This window comes from Carassius carassius, chromosome 2 (genome assembly GCF_963082965.1).
Source record: "Carassius carassius chromosome 2, fCarCar2.1, whole genome shotgun sequence".
NCBI lineage: Eukaryota > Metazoa > Chordata > Actinopteri > Cypriniformes > Cyprinidae > Carassius > Carassius carassius.
The window spans coordinates 8289062-8308516 of record NC_081756.1 but is presented as its reverse complement, the minus strand read 5'-3'; the positions used below and the strand labels follow the sequence as shown (position 1 = coordinate 8308516).

Sequence of the window (19455 nt, the reverse complement as noted above, 5' to 3'; positions counted from 1 at the left end):
CCAAGTTACACAGCGATGGCCATCGTGCTGTTCACTTGTGATGAGTGGAAATAACAATGAACAATGAATGACATTTTTAAAATGAAATCGCAAATTACTGACATCTTTGTGGTTCATTTTTCATACTTTTTTGAAGTCATGGTATTACAGGGAAAAGCATTTCTTGCATGCACTGGTCAATTTTAAGATTTTGGGTTGTAACTTTTATACAATTTTGTTTCAGACTAGTGGAAAGAAAACATGAAAAATACACTTTTACATTTTTTTTTTAATGGCAGTTTAACTAATAACATAGATTTAAATTAAAATACCAAATTTTAAACCCTATCGATAAAATACCAATATCTTTAAAAAGCTTTTTTTTCTCAGAAAATAGACTGTATTTGACTATTTAACTGGAGTGATAAAATGATCTGTAATATTTAACTGTAATTTGTCAATATATATTTTTAATAAATAATGCATAATATGCATATTTAAACAACATTCTAGAAAACATGCAATACAATATTTGCAATTTGTAATGTATAATCAATCATCCTGGAAAGGATTTTTTTTTAAATACCTTATTAACTTGGGTATTCTGCCTAATTTGTAGAGGCTGATATATGCCACTGTTCTCCTCTGAACACAGTGCATTTATCCGGTGATGTTGACGTACTTACCATGACTAATGGCTTTATCAGTAGCTCTTGCTGTGATGTTGCCCCTAGCTATCAGACATGGATCCAGGTCTCAGCTCTCTCTCTCTGTGTGCGTGTGTGTGTGTGTGTGTGTTACTTGTGCATGTTGTGTTTCCAGGAAGGCTGCGCTCAGAGTGCTTCTGTTGATTGTTGATGAGCTGTCAACAATGTCTGAACCTTTATCACACAGGCACATGTGTAGCCAGCACATTTAATATGCAATTAATACTGGGTTATTTGCATGCAGTGTGTGGTAGATGTTTTGTTTCATAAAATATGGCTGAAAAGAAATATCATGATACATTTAGTCAGAACATGCCTAGAAAACATGATAATTTATTATCATATATAGATTTTATTTTGTCATTTTATTTAAATATAATATAAAAAGAAGAAAAATATACTACTATAATAACATTGTATTAAATATGCAGTGTATTCCTCAAGTAGATTTTTTTAAAGGATTTATTTATTTATTTGAAGGATTATTGCAAATATTTTCTAGGAAAAAAGTTAAAAAGACTCTTCTCATTATGAAGCTTCTCTTTTTCCAAATAAATTCCCAAAAATAAAATCTAGTCCTTGCCTTACATTTTCTCATTTGATATCCGGTTCGACCCAAATTCTATTAAAGGAATATTCAATTTTGTGCAGAGAAAATTTTGAAATTGCGTGTCATGTCGGAGACTTGGCTTAGCGGTACATTGGGCCTTGATGCTCATGCGGATGAGATCTGGGTTGCATTCTTTTACGATCCTTTCCTTATTGTTTCATGTTTTATTTTTCATTATCAAATCAGAAGTTTCCAAAAGAGAGGCTGCATGTCCTTCCACACCTCCAGAGGGAGAGTCCCAGCTCACTGCATCCCACAACATTAAAGAGGAAGTTCTCTTTCCCCAGAGCTTGTTTTATTCCTCTGATAATCCCTGGTGTCTGGCTTTCTCCTGCAACTGTCTAAAGAGGTGTCAAAGGAATTATTCACCCCTTCATGTGGTTCATAAAGGAATCCACATTGATGTCCGTCCCCGCCGTCCATTCTAGTGAGCAGCTCAGCCATGAATAGCAGACAGGATTAGTGCCAACAGAACAGAATGAAAAGTGAGCAGACAGGGAGGCAAGAAAGAGAGAGACTCAATGTGAAAGTGAAAAGTCCTTCATATGACTACTTGTCTACGGTGTTTCCCCTTCTGCACTTTCTTCTAAGCTAGACCTGCGCTATGAAAAGAGATCAAGTCATGAAAATGAATGGTTTAACCCTTTGCTGCCTAATCTCCCATGATTGTTGCAGCTGAGTTTCTCACGTGTTCGAAGATCTGCTCTATTGGCCATAATCTGACCACCGGATGGGGGAAATAGTCACGTGATTTGATGACGAGTTGTGTTCAAGTATGGCAAATAAACAGGCCCTAAAAATTACTAAACATTGATTTGTGTCTCATGTTTAACAGTTAAACATGAGGTAAATTCTCTCTAACACAAGGATTGAGTGGCTTATTGTTTAAGAAAAATATAGCATGGATTAAAATGTTTTTCTTTTTATATTTACTTAAATCCATTTAGACTAGATTAGATTAGATTAGATTCAACTTTATTGCCATTTATTATTAGATATTATTATTAGGCTATATAATATTTAAAATATTAATGCTGAATATAAATATGTTATGTGATTAATATTTTTTTGAAAATATGTTTTATATACTTTAATGGTGAGACGGTTCCCGTGGTGATATTGTGTGAATATCCCATGCTTGGAAAGACCTCTCAGCCAATCATATTAGACATATAAACTTGTATACGTTTACATTTTTGTTTATAATTTATAATTTTACATTTTTAATTAACTGAATTTTAAAAAACATCCTGAGAGGTGTATAAATAATATCATATTTCTAAGAAATTGTCTATATAAATATAAATATTTAATAAAATATTGTGTGTTGATTATCATTTAAAATATTTTCAAATGACATAGTTGCAAAATTACTTAATTGTATTTTTTAATCATCCTGATAGCTGTATCACTAATATAAATGTCTAAATAGTTCTTTAAAAATGTTAATACCGGATATATATTTTATTTTTTAATTAATGGGACAAAGAGGATTAAATAAGTATTTGCATTTATTTATTAGTTAACCATTTTAACAGCATTCTTGTCGCTTAAACAGTAGAGTTCATGGTACTTCAAGTAGTACTAGCAAAAAGATCATGTTTAATTCCCAGTGAATGTAAAAACTGATAAGACTATATCTTAAATGGACTGAAAGTTTAAATAAAAACATCTATAAATTGTAACCCTATTTTATAAAGAGTGAAAGATGTCCCAGTACAATATGAATATACTGTACCAAACACTGATGCTCCACCAGACCTTTTGAGCTCTAGATTGGCAACACAATAATACTTTAGCAGAAATGACTTGCATGTAGCAATGGGTTAGAGGAAGCTTGAATGAGGAGTCACCCGGAGTGTATCCAACAGTGATGTGAGAGGGATTTCCCTTTGTGGGCTCTGTGCCTGTGTTTTCCTTGCCTTCCAACTAATTTTTAGCTATTCTCACCAACGACCTTGGGCTCAATGCTAATCTTACCACAGAGAGAGAGAAAGCGAGAGGTCTTCATGTCTTAAAGCCTTCAGAGCCTGTGTTATGGGGAGTTTGGACGGAGAACATGGTCTGTCTAATGGTAAGTTCCTAACTTTCTAAAAACTGTCATTGGTTTTTGTAATTGCTAAGTCACTGAATGGTCATTTTACAGTTGGTTTAGTAGGTGTCTGTTTGGTAGAATGTTGTATGCCTGTAGATTTGATGTTGGGTCTCCATTGATGGTGCATCATAAGGATGAAGAGGAGAAAAGCAATGGTTTGCAAAAGTCATGCTCCATCATGCAACCAAAACTTTGAACTTTAGCTGTCTGACGAAAGCATCTGTTGACCATTGAGAATTTCAGAGAATTTCAAATGCTAATTTGTGGTATTGCCACATGATTTCAATAACCTGGCAATTTCTCAACTCTCGAAATGGATGTTGTGCATCCCTTACAGTTTAGGTTCAACAAGTTTATGACGTCATCTGTACATTAGAGAGAGGAATAGATTGTATCTTTTCAAAATCCTTTCATACACCTGCTGCAGTCATCTTCATTACAGATTCGGATTCACAACTGTGTCCTGTAAAACTTTAATATTGACCTCTCTTTAAAAAACTAAATAAAAACGCATTGAATGTAAATAATATAATGCATGTGCATGCAAATTTTTGCAAATATGAATTGATATGTAAACAGTCATCATTTAACAAATGACCACTGCAACAGCTTAAAGAGAGGGAAACCTGTCATTATACATATGTATGTGTGTAAATATATACTACGGTCAAAACGTTTGTGTTCAGCTAGATTCAGCTTTTTTTATTATTAATACTTTCAGCAAGGGTACATGACAGTAACAGTAAAGACTTTTACGTTGTTACAAAGAAATAATTTCAAGTAAAATGCTGTTCTTTTGATCTTTTTATCAAAGAAGCAAAGAACAAAAATGTATCACGGTTTAAAAAAAATATTCAGCGTTGATAATAATGAGAAATGTTTTAGCAAAATGATTTCTGAAGGATCATGTGACATTGAAGACTGGAGTAATGATGCTGAAAATTCAGGAATAAAATACATTTTAATATATATTAAAACAGAAATCAGCTATAGTAAAGTACAAAAATATTTAACAATATTACAGATTTTGCTGTATTTTAACTATTAATTTTTTTTACAAACATTAAGAAAATCTTACAGACCCCAATATATATATATATATATATATATATATATGTGGTGAAGTGAGTGACTCGTTGCCACGTCATCCTCATTACATATATGGCCAATAGGGTTCTGCCCCTTGGGGTATATAGACTCTTTGGATGCTCCCTGGGATACGTCATTGAAAGCCCGCCCCTTTGTCATTCATTCCAAGAGACCGTGGAGGTATGTGTGTTAGCCGTGTAGCCGGTTGTTTTGATGTTAGTATTAAGTGATGTTTCATTGTGCCTTCATCTGTATCTGTTTAGTGTGACACTCGGCCATCGAGGCTGTGCACGTTCTCGTGGCGACACTCACATTGTGGTAAGTTCTAATGTTAGTTTTTAACTTTGTGTAGTTTGTTTGTTTGAGCGACCTGCAATGCGTTTTAGTGTGGCGTGCCTTCGGTCTCCCATTGGTGTGACGTCTCCTCATAGCTGCGTCGGAGTATCAGCTGTTTATTGACTCCCTAACATCAAATGACTGTCATATGATTTCCGTGTGCCGGTGATTGTTTGTGTGCGCGCGCCGAAATTGAATCAGGGTGAGTACATTTACGATCGTTTCTTTTAATCTGCAACTGTTTTTAATTAGATAGTTAATGAATATTTGTGTTTAGGAGTTCTCTTTTGCCCGTGTTAAAGCCAGGCTGAGCAGCTACTTTAGCAACTTGCTGTCAGCAATCCATGCTTCATTGAGCCACGTTTGCTGCTTTGTGGAAGCCGAATATCACTGCTGGACTCCACTTTATCTATTGCTCAGGCAATATGTTGTTGATGTTGTATGAATGTGGCTGGTTTTGTTACCAGTCCTTAGCCGCATGATCATCACTGTTAAATACCTGTGATTTATTACATGGAGTGATAATTAGCCTACCAAACTGGTCCCATCATTTGTGTAGGTTGGACTGATTGTGTGATTTTTGTGTTGTGACCGTTTGAATGGTTTATATTTATTTTCTTTGTCTTTATTATAGATGACCATTTATCTTATAACTTGATTTTTGTTTTCATTATTTGTCTCATTGTGATTTGGTTTATCTCTAATCATTTCTATATTTATTTCTTTTTTTGTATTCTGCAGGAGCTGGGTTTTCCTGGAGGCAGGCTGGTGGTTTTAGCTGCAGGCCTTCACCCTAAGTAGGGGTTATAAGTGTGGTGTGACTTTTTATCACTATTTTGTAGTGGAGTGATTCTTCAAAGTGTGTTTGATTGCCATATGCAGCTATAGCTAGCCTGCTTCTCTGTGGTCTCAGGTGTGGTCATTATTCATCGAAATTAAATTATTTATAAAAATGAGCTAACAAATCTCATGCTCATTCATGTTCATATTAAATGCAGTTCTTTACATAAATTTGAGTAAATAATAATCATGTAAATAAGCAGCTGTTTCAGTCTGTTCCTCACACAAAGCTAATGTATGCAAACCCAAGCTCCTGTCTCTATTGTTCTGTCAGTGTCTCTTGGTTAATTTGATCACATGTCCCTCATCTCTCTGTCTCTCAGCTTGCAGTTTCAGGTATGAACAGCCTCATGTATAACAGTCATGCTCTGTGAGGAGTCATCAGCTGGACTCAGTGCTGGTCTGGATTCTGTGGTTCTGGTGAAACCGGATGCCGAGACCTCCACGGATCCTGCACAGAAGGTCATTCACAGTAGCACTTCTGTTTCTTCTGTGATCCCTGAACACAGCGGCATCAGGTGGGTCAAAGTTAAGGTTTCTCAGATCCGGTCCTGAAGGGCCACTTCCCTGCACAGTTTAACTCAAACTCTGATTGTTTTCTTTAGGGATCCTGAAGACCTTGATGAACTTGCTCAGGTGTGTTTGATTAGGGTTGAAGGTAAAGTCGGCAGGGCATAGGCCCTCCAGGGCAAGATTTGAGGAAGTCGTTCAGCCAAATGACGCAAAGTCCCATTAGACATTGGTAACATGTAAATGTATGTGGTCATGTGTTCGTATTCATAGATTTGACTTCAGAAAGTTGACATATTTGTGGCTTGATATTGCATTGTGAGTTGTGAAAGTTACAGGACATTTTCACAGTAAAATGAACTATCGAAGCTGAACTTTTAAATGTTTTTGAAAGATGTCTTTTATGCTCACCAAGGCTGCATTTATTCATTTAAAAACAGTAAATATTATTACAATTTAAAATAATTGTAAAAATATATTTAAAAATGTAATTTATTCCTGTGATTCAAAGCTGAATTTTCACTCAAAATTAATTTAAAGTGTGCTCACCCTCAATCCATGTAGATGGGTTTGTTTCTTCATCAGAACAGATTTGGAGAAATGTATCATTTCATCACTTGCTCACCAACAGGTCCTCTACAGTGAATGGGTGCCGTCTCCGGTTTCACTGGACTTTATCCACTGTTGCGTTATAATTAATAATTAATAATTTGGTCAGTTAAAACACCTTAATTATGGATTTGTTTGTTAAAAACACCCAACTTTTCACTTCACAAGATATAAATCGATGCACTGGAGTGTTGTGGATTATCGTGAGGTTTTTATCTGCTTTTAACTGTTTGGACTCTCATTCTGACGGCACCCATTCACTGCAGAGGATGTAATGCTAAATTTCTACAAATCTTCTCTGACAGAGAAAGAAACTCATTTACAATTTGGATGGCCTGAAGGTAAATACATTTTCATTTTTAGGTGAACTAATTTGTCTCATTTTAATTTAGTCTCCTGGAATCTTCAGCTCTTGTTCTCTGTATCTGCAGAATTGATGGCTGATATCCGGGTCTCTGTTTTCAGTCTGAACGCTGAGGAGCCGTTCTGTCGAATCTGTCATGAAGGCAGTGGTGCGGGTGATCTGTTATCTCCCTGTGAGTGTGCCGGCTCTCTGGCGATGCTTCACCGTGTTTGTCTGGAGCGATGGCTCACGGCCTCCATCACTAGCCACTGTGAGCTCTGCCACTTTGAGTTCGCTCTGGAGAGACTTCCCAAACCGCTCACATGGTAAAATCATCAGCACCAGAGCATGGCAATGATCTTTATCCTATGAAGGATAAAATCCTCTATAATATGCACCATTGTAAATATTCAACTCACTTTTTGAAGTCAATGAAAAACAGTTTTTTCGCTCCATTTATTCTCATTTTGCAGGTTTAGCATCTTGAGAACCGACTATTAGGCTTTCTGTAATTCTATTGGTGGATGCATGTTGCTATAGAAACACAGATGTGACCTCAGTCTGTCAGTCTGCGTTTATGTGAGACATAGGAATAAAGATGGCTAAAACTGTAAAAGTATCTATTATAATATGTATTTATCTATGCATTATGTATAGTATTGTGATATGGATGGTTGCAAATCATGTTTTTTCTTTATCTTAGGTTGTCTGAATTCTAAGCTCCATTTTTTTAACATTTTAATTATTCTAAAAAAAAAACACATGAAATAAGCTTTCAAACTGCCTTAATTCAAGTATAAACCCCATTCCATTGGGCTGTTTTTCGTGGCTGCAGTGGTTCACCACAACTTCCATGCAGCAGCAGAGACGGATGCTGTGTGGGGATGCCATCTGTTTCCTGTTCATCACACCCTTAGCGGATCTGTCGGGCTGGCTGTGTGTACAGGGAGCCATGGGTCTGCACTACAGCAACGGCATGAAGGCTGAGGGACTAATGTCCTCACACTGACACTCTTCACTATTTACCTCTTCTGGACTGTTGTAAGTTCACTCTTGTTTTCAGTGTAGCAAATGAAAGTGCAATGATATTTTACACATGCAGTGTTTCTGACTCGCGCAGCATAAGAAACTACTCTGATTTAGAAAACAAAAAAACACGCATTAATTAGATTTCTCTTCAATCTCTTCTTCATTCTGTTGGTTTTTCCTTATGACACTTTTTTTATGACAAAATTTATGACACCCGGGATGATACAGTGAAAACTGAATAAAGAAAAACGTCAACAAATTTGTAAAAGAGAGAAAAAAGTCAAATGATGATAAAATGGTTCTAACTTTTCCACACAATCTTTCTTTTGTAAACGCAGGTATCCCTACGTTACCACATTCATCTCTTCAGGATGTGGAATTTGACAAATCCCAGCGTCCGGCTACAGATTCCCCATCCTGTGAGGACACCCCAGAGACCAAAACATCTACCAGTGCACTTCTTGTGCAAATACAAGAATAAGGAGACCGTGGTATAGTGCCTGAAACATCATCAGGAAGAAAACAGACGGCTATTTCAGACAAACCCTGATTTCATGATGTCCCGATTTTGTCTAAAGCCCTGATTTCAAAGTCACTCTTAGATCTGGAGTGACGTTCTTATTTGAACTGAAGCAGTGTCCTAATTTAGCGTGAAACCCTTTTGAAGTGGTTGGCATCATCTTCACTTGTGTTTTTAAATAATGGAAGACTTTAAAACAAGGGACATTTCAGCATTTGAAATTCATGGAAATGCAGGAAAAGAACACGTCTTCAGAAATAAACCAGAGAAGAATGGCATTGAGATAATAATGGTTGAGTTATGTATACCTGCAGGTTTACCTTACAAAACTGCTTCATAATTATTCAACATAATATATATCTAGAGGAACATAGAGTGGATGTAGGTAAGACAATCATACAGCTATGCAGAGCATTTCATTACTGTTTGCTTTATCATGGAAACTTAAAATGGTTTCTTCCATAAAACAGGAAAAAAGTGAACATTTAATGATCTTTTATTCATTTGATGTTGTAACTAAATTGAAAAAGCTAAATTTTAAAACAAACCCTTTGTACATTGTGTGCATTGTAAATGTCACATCAGAAAATCCAACATGAGAAAATATACACTACCATTTTTTAAATAAATGAATACTTTTATTCAGCAAGTATGCATTCATTTAATCAAAACCGACAGTAAAGTCATTCCTTTCTATTCATCAAAGAATCCTGAATGTCTTCATTACACTTTATATTAAGCAGCACAAATGTCTTCAACATTGATACCAATAATAAATGTTTCTTGAGCAGCAAATCAGTATACAATAATGTCCCAGACTGAAGACTGGAGTAACGATGCTGAAAATTCAGCTTTGTATCACAGGAATAAAAAATAGAATTCAAATAGAAAACAGTTAGTTGAATTTGCAATAATATTTCATAATATTGCTGTTTTTACTGCATTTTTTGATTCAATAAATGCAGCCTTGGTGAGACTTTTTTTCTTCTGATCCCAAACATTTGAACAGTAGTGTAAAGTTGCAAATTATTATTTTATTTGATTTAATTCATTCAAATTTTGCACTAGTCACCACAACCTAAAAACTATTTGTCAGTCCAATTCAACAGCAAATTTCAGGTGAATGGGTTGAATATCACTTATATAAATTTGAGTTTTTACGTTGAAATATTCTGAATATGGACATGATTTGATTCCTACTGTGAAAGTGAGAAACAAGCAAATAAAAACAAATGTGTTTTTTTCAGCCTTACATTGCTACTACAAGTAACCTGAGGGTGTTTCAGGTGTTTCCGGTGTTTCAGTCAGAATACAAATAGCTGCATTCAGTAAAAGAGTGTTAGTATTCAAACTACAACCAGGCAGACCACAGTAGTTCAATGTTAGGCTAATGTGCGCAACAAAGGAAATGACTTACAATTAGTCTTATGATAGGCGTGATTGGTTAGTTCATCAAATCCTATGTGAGAATAGCACAGGATTCACCCACTGGCAAAATGAGTAGCAGTAAATCGTAATGTTACTTAACAAGAACCGCGCTTAAAAGAGAGATAAAGGGAAGCATGCATCTCTGCTATTGCACTCATTGTTCTATAAGTGCATCATTTGCACAGTAAAAAATCAGAGAATTTTCAGGAATTTTAAGAAAAACTAAGAATAGAAACAACCAATGTTTGCCGCAAACAACCAATGTTTGCCGCAAAACTTAAAAAAAAAAATATATATATATATATATTGGTGTCTTTGGTGTTATTAATGACAAGAGCATCTAATCACCTGTACTTATGTTTGGCCTACAGCCACCAAACATCTTTAGTTGACCTCAGTTGCGTCTTTTAAATGTGGTATCGATTTGATTAAACTTGAACCACCAACTTAAAAAAATTGAAGTGGGCCAAAATAATAATTTAACTCGATTATCATTTGCTTCATGAGATGAGTCTCGGTTTGGTTCATGCCTCACTGAAGAATTCTGAAAATCCCAATGGAGAGAATAAATGGAAAACTACTAACAGATCCAAAGCCGCTGAATAAAAAGAAGAAAACACACAACGTCTGAACTGAAGGGGCTCTCTGAGCCTTCTATGAATAGAGGTACAGTTATATTAGAAATTGCAGTCTACAGTAATGGGACCCATAACTAGACATTATTGGATTGTTTAATCTATTATAGTTTGAAATTACCCTCATTAATAAGTTATAGATATATTGTTTATATTTTTATAATATATATATATTATTAATTTTTTTTGTACAGTATAAAAATCATTACATCTATGTTCCCGTTAAACATGACAGCCACTGTGCTTGTGTTTCTCTCTCTCTCTCTCTCTCTCTCTCTCTGTGTGTGTATGTGTGAAAATTATACCTTCAACATTTGTGTAGATGCATGAAGAAGATTAGTTGAATCAGGTTAAAGTAATATTTGATGACTGATAGTTTTTTCTGATTCTATTATCAAAAGTCAAATGTATAATATGAGTTACGACAAGTAATTTACTGAAATGTAAATATAATGTAGTTGTAGATCTGGAAGAGAAGGTGCTGCTGCACACAACGCCCCTGTCTGGAGGGTAAAGTAATAGCAATGGGATCCAAAGACCTCAGTGCACTTCTGGCATTCATGATCCATTACTGCATGCAATCTGGATTATCTAATCAGATTCCAAAAATTAAGTACTTGTAATTAGATTACATCTAATTACTTTTTTATCGATTATACGATTACATATTATTCACACAATTCTTTCTTTTTGCTTTTTTGTATCAATATGGTACAATGTTTTCCGATTTAAATTAATGTGATAAACGAGTTAGGCCTAATCAAAAAGTAATCTGATTAGGCTATATAATGTTTCTTTTTAAACTTTTACAAACGAACTTTTTTGTCTTGTAATTTGGAATCGATATTAAAATTTTTAAGTAATCTCTCCAGCTCTGTCATCAACTCAATGTGCAGTGAAAGTTTTAGGATTTTCAATAGACCTTAAATAGAGGACATAAATAAATATGAAATATTTCAGATTTTGCATTTCTTGGTCACTAATCTAAGAAGATAATTATTCACTTAAGGTGATGTTGATCATTGATCATATGACCTTTTGTGTTCAGAAGTTTTTATTTCCATTGAAGAACAACACGCTCTGTGAGTCTGTGAGAACATGATCGTCAAACTTTTGTTCAAACGAGTTCATGCAGCTTGAGTGTAACTGCTAAAGCAGATGATCAGATCTCAGCCATTTTGAAATTAAGTAATTTTTTAAATTAAACTTTTAATTCATATTGTAATGCTGATTATTATCTGTGACAGAAAAAAAGATTCAATTAGAAAATAGACTCAATACTTTTGCATACTAAACATCGTGTGACCGATGACTACGGTCAAATATATAAAATAAATTGAAATTTGTTTATGCAATATGAATAACTGCTAGTTTTGGAATAAAATAATTGCTTAATAGCCTATTTGAGAAAACTGTTGAATGAAAACCGCTACGTGATTTTCTTCAACAGTAGGTGGAGATAAAAGTCTATGAATCCGCTCAAAGTGTACAACTCAGCAGCTGTAATAAGAACCATTTCCTTCTGTGTTTAGAAAAGAAGCACACATCCAGAAACGGCCATGAATATTTCTCATGCATCTCATGCTTACAATTATTGTTGTTGTTGTATTTCGCTGTTCAAACTCTAAGATCTAAGTGCACTTCAGTTGTTTCCCACCCATCCAGATGATAGGCCTCCTTTATAAGAGTTAAATGTAACACTTGAGTAGATTAAATCGTATTCATCAAAAAGTCACCTTCTAGATTTATGTGGAATAATAATGAACCATGTGGATCAAAGAGCTCACTAATAGTCTCTTTAAAAGAATGAAAAGCTTTGCCCTTCTGCTGCTCACTTTGACTTGAACCAGGGCAGGTGAAAGCATATCAAAGCCATATCTCTCGCTGCCAAACGCTGCTCTACACTTCATAATAAACAGATATGCGGTGTCCCAACAAGCTCTTTGATCACTCGCAGGAGCATATAGAATGATAAAAGCGCTAGGGTGCTCTCTGGAATCAAAGGGTTTAATGATATTGAGTTGAGAATGTATTTGAACACATATATATAGCCTATGGGTTTGTGCACAGCAAATTATCTAGTGTTGAAATCCTAGTGTTGGGGACTTTCAGAGTAAATTGTTAAAGTTGTGGTGTTGAATTTTAGAGGATTAACACTACCTAGTGTAAACAGCCCCCTCTGGCGGTGTAAATACGCAGAGTTACCTGTTGAGTGTTAATAGTCACATCCGGGATATTTGCTCGTGTCGTGTGCGCGCGCCTGACCCATCTGAAATATTTTTCACAGACGCCATATAAGTTACTTTGCTCACGACGCGGCTCGTATGAGGACGGAATACGGCGAAATAAAGTGTATAATCTTACTCATAAAATGGGTTTTGTAATATCATATCGTTTTATAACGACATTTATTTTCTGTGTGCGCATAAACATTTCTCAACGACATTTCCTTTCGCTCGGGATGCGGAACAGACGAGGACGTCATTTATTTTCTATAAGGGGATTCTGAAAGTGTTTTTATCTCAGTTAAAATATGTGTTTAATAACATTATATTGATTTATAGCGATATTTATGTTCTGTTCTCTCCAAAACTTTTTCTCAAGCGAGATATTTTCTTTCACTCACGATGGGGAGAAGATGGTGAATTTGGTTTTATCAAAGGAAAACCCCATAAGTAAGTGTTTTACTTCGCTTATGTATTTTATAAGATGATTTTACTTTATGATGATATTTAAATGCTGTGCGCGCCTAAACGATCCTAACCGTCTCTCACAGATTTGAACTGATGTGCAGCGCAGACCCTGGTGCAGACGCGGGTTAACTTAGAAACAGGAAAGACCAGAAGTAAGCGTTTATGGGTTTTACCTCATTTAAAATATCTATTTTATAACAAAATATTGATTTATAGCGACATTAATATGCGCTCCTAGACTTTCCTCAGATAGATATTTTCTTTCACTCGAAGCGGAGCAGACGGTGAAGTTTGTTTTAACAAGGAAAACACCGAAAGTAAGTGTTTTACTTCATTTACTTTATGTATTTCGTAAAATAATATTATTTAGTAATGACATTTGTATGCTGTGCGTGCCTAGACGATCTGAAACGTTTCTCACAGATTAAATTTGATGTCAAATCAAAACACTGTAAACGGCCCAAATCTAAAATAGCAATATCATTAACGTTAATTGTTTCTAGCATGTCTCGTGACCAAATTTTGTGATTATACTAAGCATTAATTTAATGAGTTTTCATTAAATATTCAATAATATTTTTGATAAATGGATGTGAAATTATTCTGTTTTTTTCCCCCCAATTTTACAGGAGTACTTTTGTGATGCTGCAAGTCGGAGTGGATTTTTTGCTTAGCTGGAAACTGCAGAGAACCACACCGTCTTATCCTGAAAAAAAAGAAAGAGACTTCTTTCTCCAAGGGGGTCCAAACGCCATTGGCACAGACTTTGTTCAGTGATCAGTAACATACATTCAACCAGGGCTGTCCTTAGTGGGGGTGCAGCTGGTGCAATCGCACCGGCCTCCACACTTGAGGGGTAAACGGACTGAATGAGCCCAATTTTAACACCCATGGTGACAAATCTAACAACATATTTTTGCTGTGTGATCAATCAGTGTTTTAAGTGGGTTTTTTTTTTCAATGTTTTTTATTCTTATGTAAATTTCTACCTATTCGTTTGATATTTTGTTACTTACATTTACATTACAAAAAACAACAACAACAAAAACCCACCTATAATGGCAGGTTCCATTGTGACTGTATGTGTCAACATGCCCCGCTGCGGGGGGAGCGATCTAGTCGCGCCGCGTCGCGTCCGGTGTGGGACGCCTAGCGGACTATCAGCTCAGGACATGAACTTCTGTCAGCTCAGTGTTCAGTACGCAGCCCTTCGCTGAGGACATCGCAGAAACTCGCAGTCATTGGCGCTCCATTCAGCCTTTATATCAGCCGCCTGAGCGCTGCGTGTCATCCACGCGCCATTCAGATCAACATCATCAGGGCTCGTGCGGTGTTTAGTGAATATTGGAGCGGCGCGCGCTTAATAGATTAACATGCGAATCTGTGAGTTACTTTGCAGCAAAGGTAAGAGCTGATCGATCGCGTAAATGAACGTCTTTGCGTAGCTTCACACTGAATAAGACGAGTCTTTTTTTAGAGTAATATCAGCGGGTCTATCGGTTTTTATTTTCAAATGTTTTAATATGAGTCATTTATAAATCAAATTTGATTTGCCTGACATAACCTGTATGTGCATTTGGTCAGTTGGTCCATCTCTTTGCAGCATCTCTCAATGCACTCTTCTGATCAAATTTAATCCGTGTTATGTGAATATATTTAACCAGAAACCTATTATACTGGGTTCTTCTTACTGCTGTTGCATTATGCATGGGGAATACCTGAAAAAAGGCATTTTTTTCACTGTCAAAAAACTCATACCAGACTGGATATTGTAATTAAGTCAATCAAGAGTACCGCCATCTTGCACTTTCCATCTAAAATCAACAGTCTCATCAGAGGTAAATGACTGAGCGTCATTCCTACAGCAGCAGCTCTTGCATGGCATCTCTGTCTCTCTCCTCAGGCTGATATCTGACTCACATCATTCACCAGGCAGCTCTGGAGCAGGATTTTAAAGATGGGGTTCTGGGATTTGCCAGCATGTCGGATCAGCTTGATGTTGACAGTGATGTCGTCCACTGGTCAGGTATGATAAATGTCAGACGTCGTTTTCGTGAAGTTATTTATCTCTCACCTGAATGGTATCAATCAGATTTTCTTTACACTGTAATATTCTTAGCTACTGGCTGCTGTACTTTAAGTCATTTTTACAGCATTGGTTCTACAGTTAAATTTATTGTATAGTTCACATTCAAACTGTACTGTGATATCATAGTGAGCAGGCCGGGTTATGTGTTTAGCGCACAATGTTTTGAAACTCATTTGTGCTTTCTTACATACTATATTGCCATATATAATGCATACTTCAAGTTGTAATCAGACTTAAAGTCAATCATTATGCTTTTTAGCATTTTTATACCGGCTAATCATCATAATGGTCACGTCAAGCAAGAGTTTATGCTTTTTTGAATCCCACATTGCAGTGTGATCTGATCATTTGTAAAGTCATTTGTTGTCCTCTCGCATAAAATTATATTGATTTTGCCGTAAAAGTAATTTTTGGCTTATATTGTAAGAGATTTTGGGTTATATTGTAACAGATTACTGGCATTAGAGTAGAGCGCATGATATAATATATATATATATATATATATATATATATATATATATATATATATATATATATACTGGTCAACTCATAGTAATGCGCTCCATCACAGGTCCTGAGGGAACTGTTAAACTTTGCCCTTCTCTTTTGTTGTAACAAACAGGTTATATATAGAGGGCTGGTGTGGATGTTAATGGAAGAGCTGGCATGGATGTGGAGGCCAGCCTAATCCTGTACAATAGGACCACTCGGTAACAGCAATTTACACTGCCGTGCTGCCACCAAAAGTGGCCAAATCTCTTTGTCCTATGAGCCGGTACATGAATAACGACAGCTGAAACCCAAGTCCTTCCTTTGTGGAACGAAATGTAAGTGGAAAGACGGAGGAAAGAGCAGGTAGCAGGTAGTGGCATTAGTGCAGCAGTGCACTCTGGGATAGAGTTACAGCTGGCTACGTTGAGCGCCTTTTCCATGCACGCACCATTTGGCTAGTGTCATTCATTCCCTAGTTTGTACGAGAGCTGATGGGCAGCAGCAGCTCTGTCTTTTACGCCGTTTTATACCACTTCAGAATTGATCATTTCCATTTGGCTGACTGAAGCAGGTGACTGGGGCCATCCATCGTGGAGAGAGCAGGTTTCTGCTAGAGTCTAAATTGAAATTTGATGTGCATTTATCCAGTTTCCATTAAAGCTCTTCACATTAATCTTCCAGAATAATATTTGTTCTATGGGCTAAACACTTCGGCTTGATTTATGTGCGCGTGGGAGCCGCCGCTGGGACTCCTTAAGAAGCTGTGAGTTTCAGCACTGAAAGCGAAGTGGAGTCTAACAGGTGTTTTCACTACTCTTTTCCCACATCTCCTATTTTCCTGCTTTTCTTATTAGAGAACGGCTCTGCTCTTTCACCTCCCTCTGGCAGTGCACTCCTCCTTATTCACGTCTTTCTCATGAAAAGACTTTGTAGATTCAGATTGTGTTAAATGTGGGATTTGGTGGGCAGATGTATTTAATTTGACTTTATGTTCAGCCTGATAAAATGCTAAAACTCGCAAAGCCTCGGCTGATCCATCCATCCATCCATCCACATTCAGATTAAGGAAATTTATTTAAATTTAAAAGGCATCTTCAATTCATTGCTGCTCAACATATTGCGTACAGAATGCTTCTGGTCTTAGCTGAGTTCAGTGCTTTCACCCCTCGTTTTCTTCAATAGATTTTTTTTTGTGTTTTGCTTTTAAACTATACACATGAACATATTTCCATGTAGCAGGATTTTCTTCAATAGTTAGCTGCACTTTGGCAGCAGGTTCTTACTAAGCTCTTAAATTCACTTGTTTGGATTATTCAGCACCTAACACTTCATCTCAGTGGAGCAACCTTTATTCTGCAGGGACAGAAAGCATGCACTTCTCTTAAAGATATTGTACATTTCAGAAGAAGCTCAGAGGTTAAATGAGTACATAGTCAACAATTACAGGCCAGAGTAGATTTTGAAATAGTGGTTCTAGCTCGGCTTATACTGTAGATTATGACAAGCAGATGTTGCATTAACCTTGTGCCTGATTGCTTTTTATTGCATTGTGTTTTCAAGGGTATTGATATTCTCAAGTTCTCAACTGAAGCCATTCGTGCCCTCTTTTTCAATGTCACTATCTCCTCCATTTCGATTGCTTTCCATTTTTCACTTTCATATTCCCAATTTACAGATTCAGAGACATTACTGAAGGGTTGCATTGTAGGCGGATAAACAAATGAGCTCTTTGTTGTCTCTGCCTTTCATAGATGGGAAATGCATGACAATGCGCTCTTTCTATCACATTGTGAAGTTTTTAAATCATTTTTGGGGATAGTTTTCAGCACTTGTTATTGAAAGAGACTGTAGAGACACGACCGGAAATTATACAGCAGAGAGAATGGATTGAACTTGAACCTTAGAGGTTGCTTTTTCATTTCAAACAAATGAGGTGTTATGCCGCCTTCCTTTTGGAACAGCCTCTGTGTTTATGATGCCTTAAAATGCGCACTAGCTTGGGACAAAGCCAGAATGATAGACAATGCTAGAGACGTGTTCATCAGCACACAAACCAACAGCTCTTATCTCCTATGTCATGTCTGGCTAGCGCTCAACAGATATTGTGTTTAATGTATTTAAATGTACTTGCTGTGTTGGAGGATAGTGTGAGGTTTTCTGTGGAGTTGTCAGGCAGCAGTGTGAAAGCTTTGCTCGCTCACTGCTTTTGTTTTGTATGTCCAGAGACACTACGGCTGCAGCTCCAGCCTGTTTGAACAGCTGACACCTAAAGCAGAGACAAAAAACCTGGCTCCAGACAACCTCATTGCTGAGAGCCGGGAATAGGTTGTGGATGTTTTAGTGTGTGTTTCAAGTGTGCACTTGAATGTCTGTATATTTGTTCTTTATGGATGAACAAGAAAGCTACAAGGGCCAACAAAATATTTACACACTTAAGCTATACTTAAAAATGTCTGAATGTCATTGCATTAAATAACATTTAAAAATATTTTTTAAGAAGAATTTAAAATATCTATTTTTTTATACATTGCAAGCAATAAATTTTATAAATATATATGTAGAGAACCAACTAAAAGTATTATCTACTAAAAATTGTCAAAAGTTCAGTTCAGAAAATGCATTATTTTTGTATCTAATGCAGTGGCATTCAGACATTTTTTTAAATCTGAGTTAGGGGTGTAACGATACGTGTATGCGTACCGGACCGTTTCGGGACAGGGCTTTCGGTACGGTGCACGTGTGTACCGAATGACCGAATGCAATATTTTGTGCGCGGAACATAGGTACATTTTCGTGTTTCCAAACGAACATATTAAGTGGCGGAAGTCTCCGCGTTCAGCGCAAATCCCGCCCTGCAGCTGATTCTAAGGCCGGTGACACACTGGCTGCGTGGCGTTTTTGCTGCGTGTCAGTTTATCAGGCTGAACATAAAGTCAAATTAAATACATCTGCCCACCAAATCCCACATTTAACACAATCTGAATCTACAAAGTCTTTTCATGAGAAAGACGTGAATAAGGAGGAGTGCACTGCCAGAGGGAGGTGAAAGAGCAGAGCCGTTCTCTAATAAGAAAAGCAGGAAAATAGGAGATGTGGGAAAAGAGTAGTGAAAACACCTGTTAGACTCCACTTCGCTTTCAGTGCTGAAACTCACAGCTTCTTAAGGAGTTAGATTCTAAGGCCGGTGACACACTGGCTGCGTGGCGTTTTTGCTGCGTGTCAGTTGCGTGACGGCTGCCTCGCGTTTTCTGTGTCTTTACACACAAGAATTGTGCCTGACATGGCGCTGGTGCACTGCTGCTGCTGTAGGTGACATAGAGGGAGACCGCCGACAGACCAGGATCTTGTCTTCACGACAACAATATCTATACTTCATGTTGAGCATAAATATAAAGCCTACTGATAAAGGACAACGTCAACAGTATTGACGGAAAAATAGACTATGTTTGAC

General features: G+C 36.6%; 1 protein-coding gene and 1 pseudogene across 1 annotated transcript in view; both read left to right on the top strand.

Annotated features, from left to right (window-relative positions):
- The first annotated feature begins 7183 nt into the window (after nucleotides 1–7183).
- Nucleotides 7184–9333, top strand: LOC132096462 (E3 ubiquitin-protein ligase MARCHF3-like; annotated as a pseudogene).
- Nucleotides 9334–14609: 5276 nt separating this feature from the next.
- LOC132101440 (ADAMTS-like protein 3) overlaps nucleotides 14610–19455 on the top strand; it is a 200459-nt gene continuing 195613 nt past the window's right edge. Inside the window, exons 1-2 of the mRNA XM_059506403.1 lie at nucleotides 14610–14827; nucleotides 15327–15449. Coding sequence (XP_059362386.1) covers nucleotides 15381–15449 — 69 coding nt within the window. The 5' untranslated portion in view covers nucleotides 14610–14827; nucleotides 15327–15380. The remainder of the gene's footprint in view (nucleotides 14828–15326; nucleotides 15450–19455) is intronic.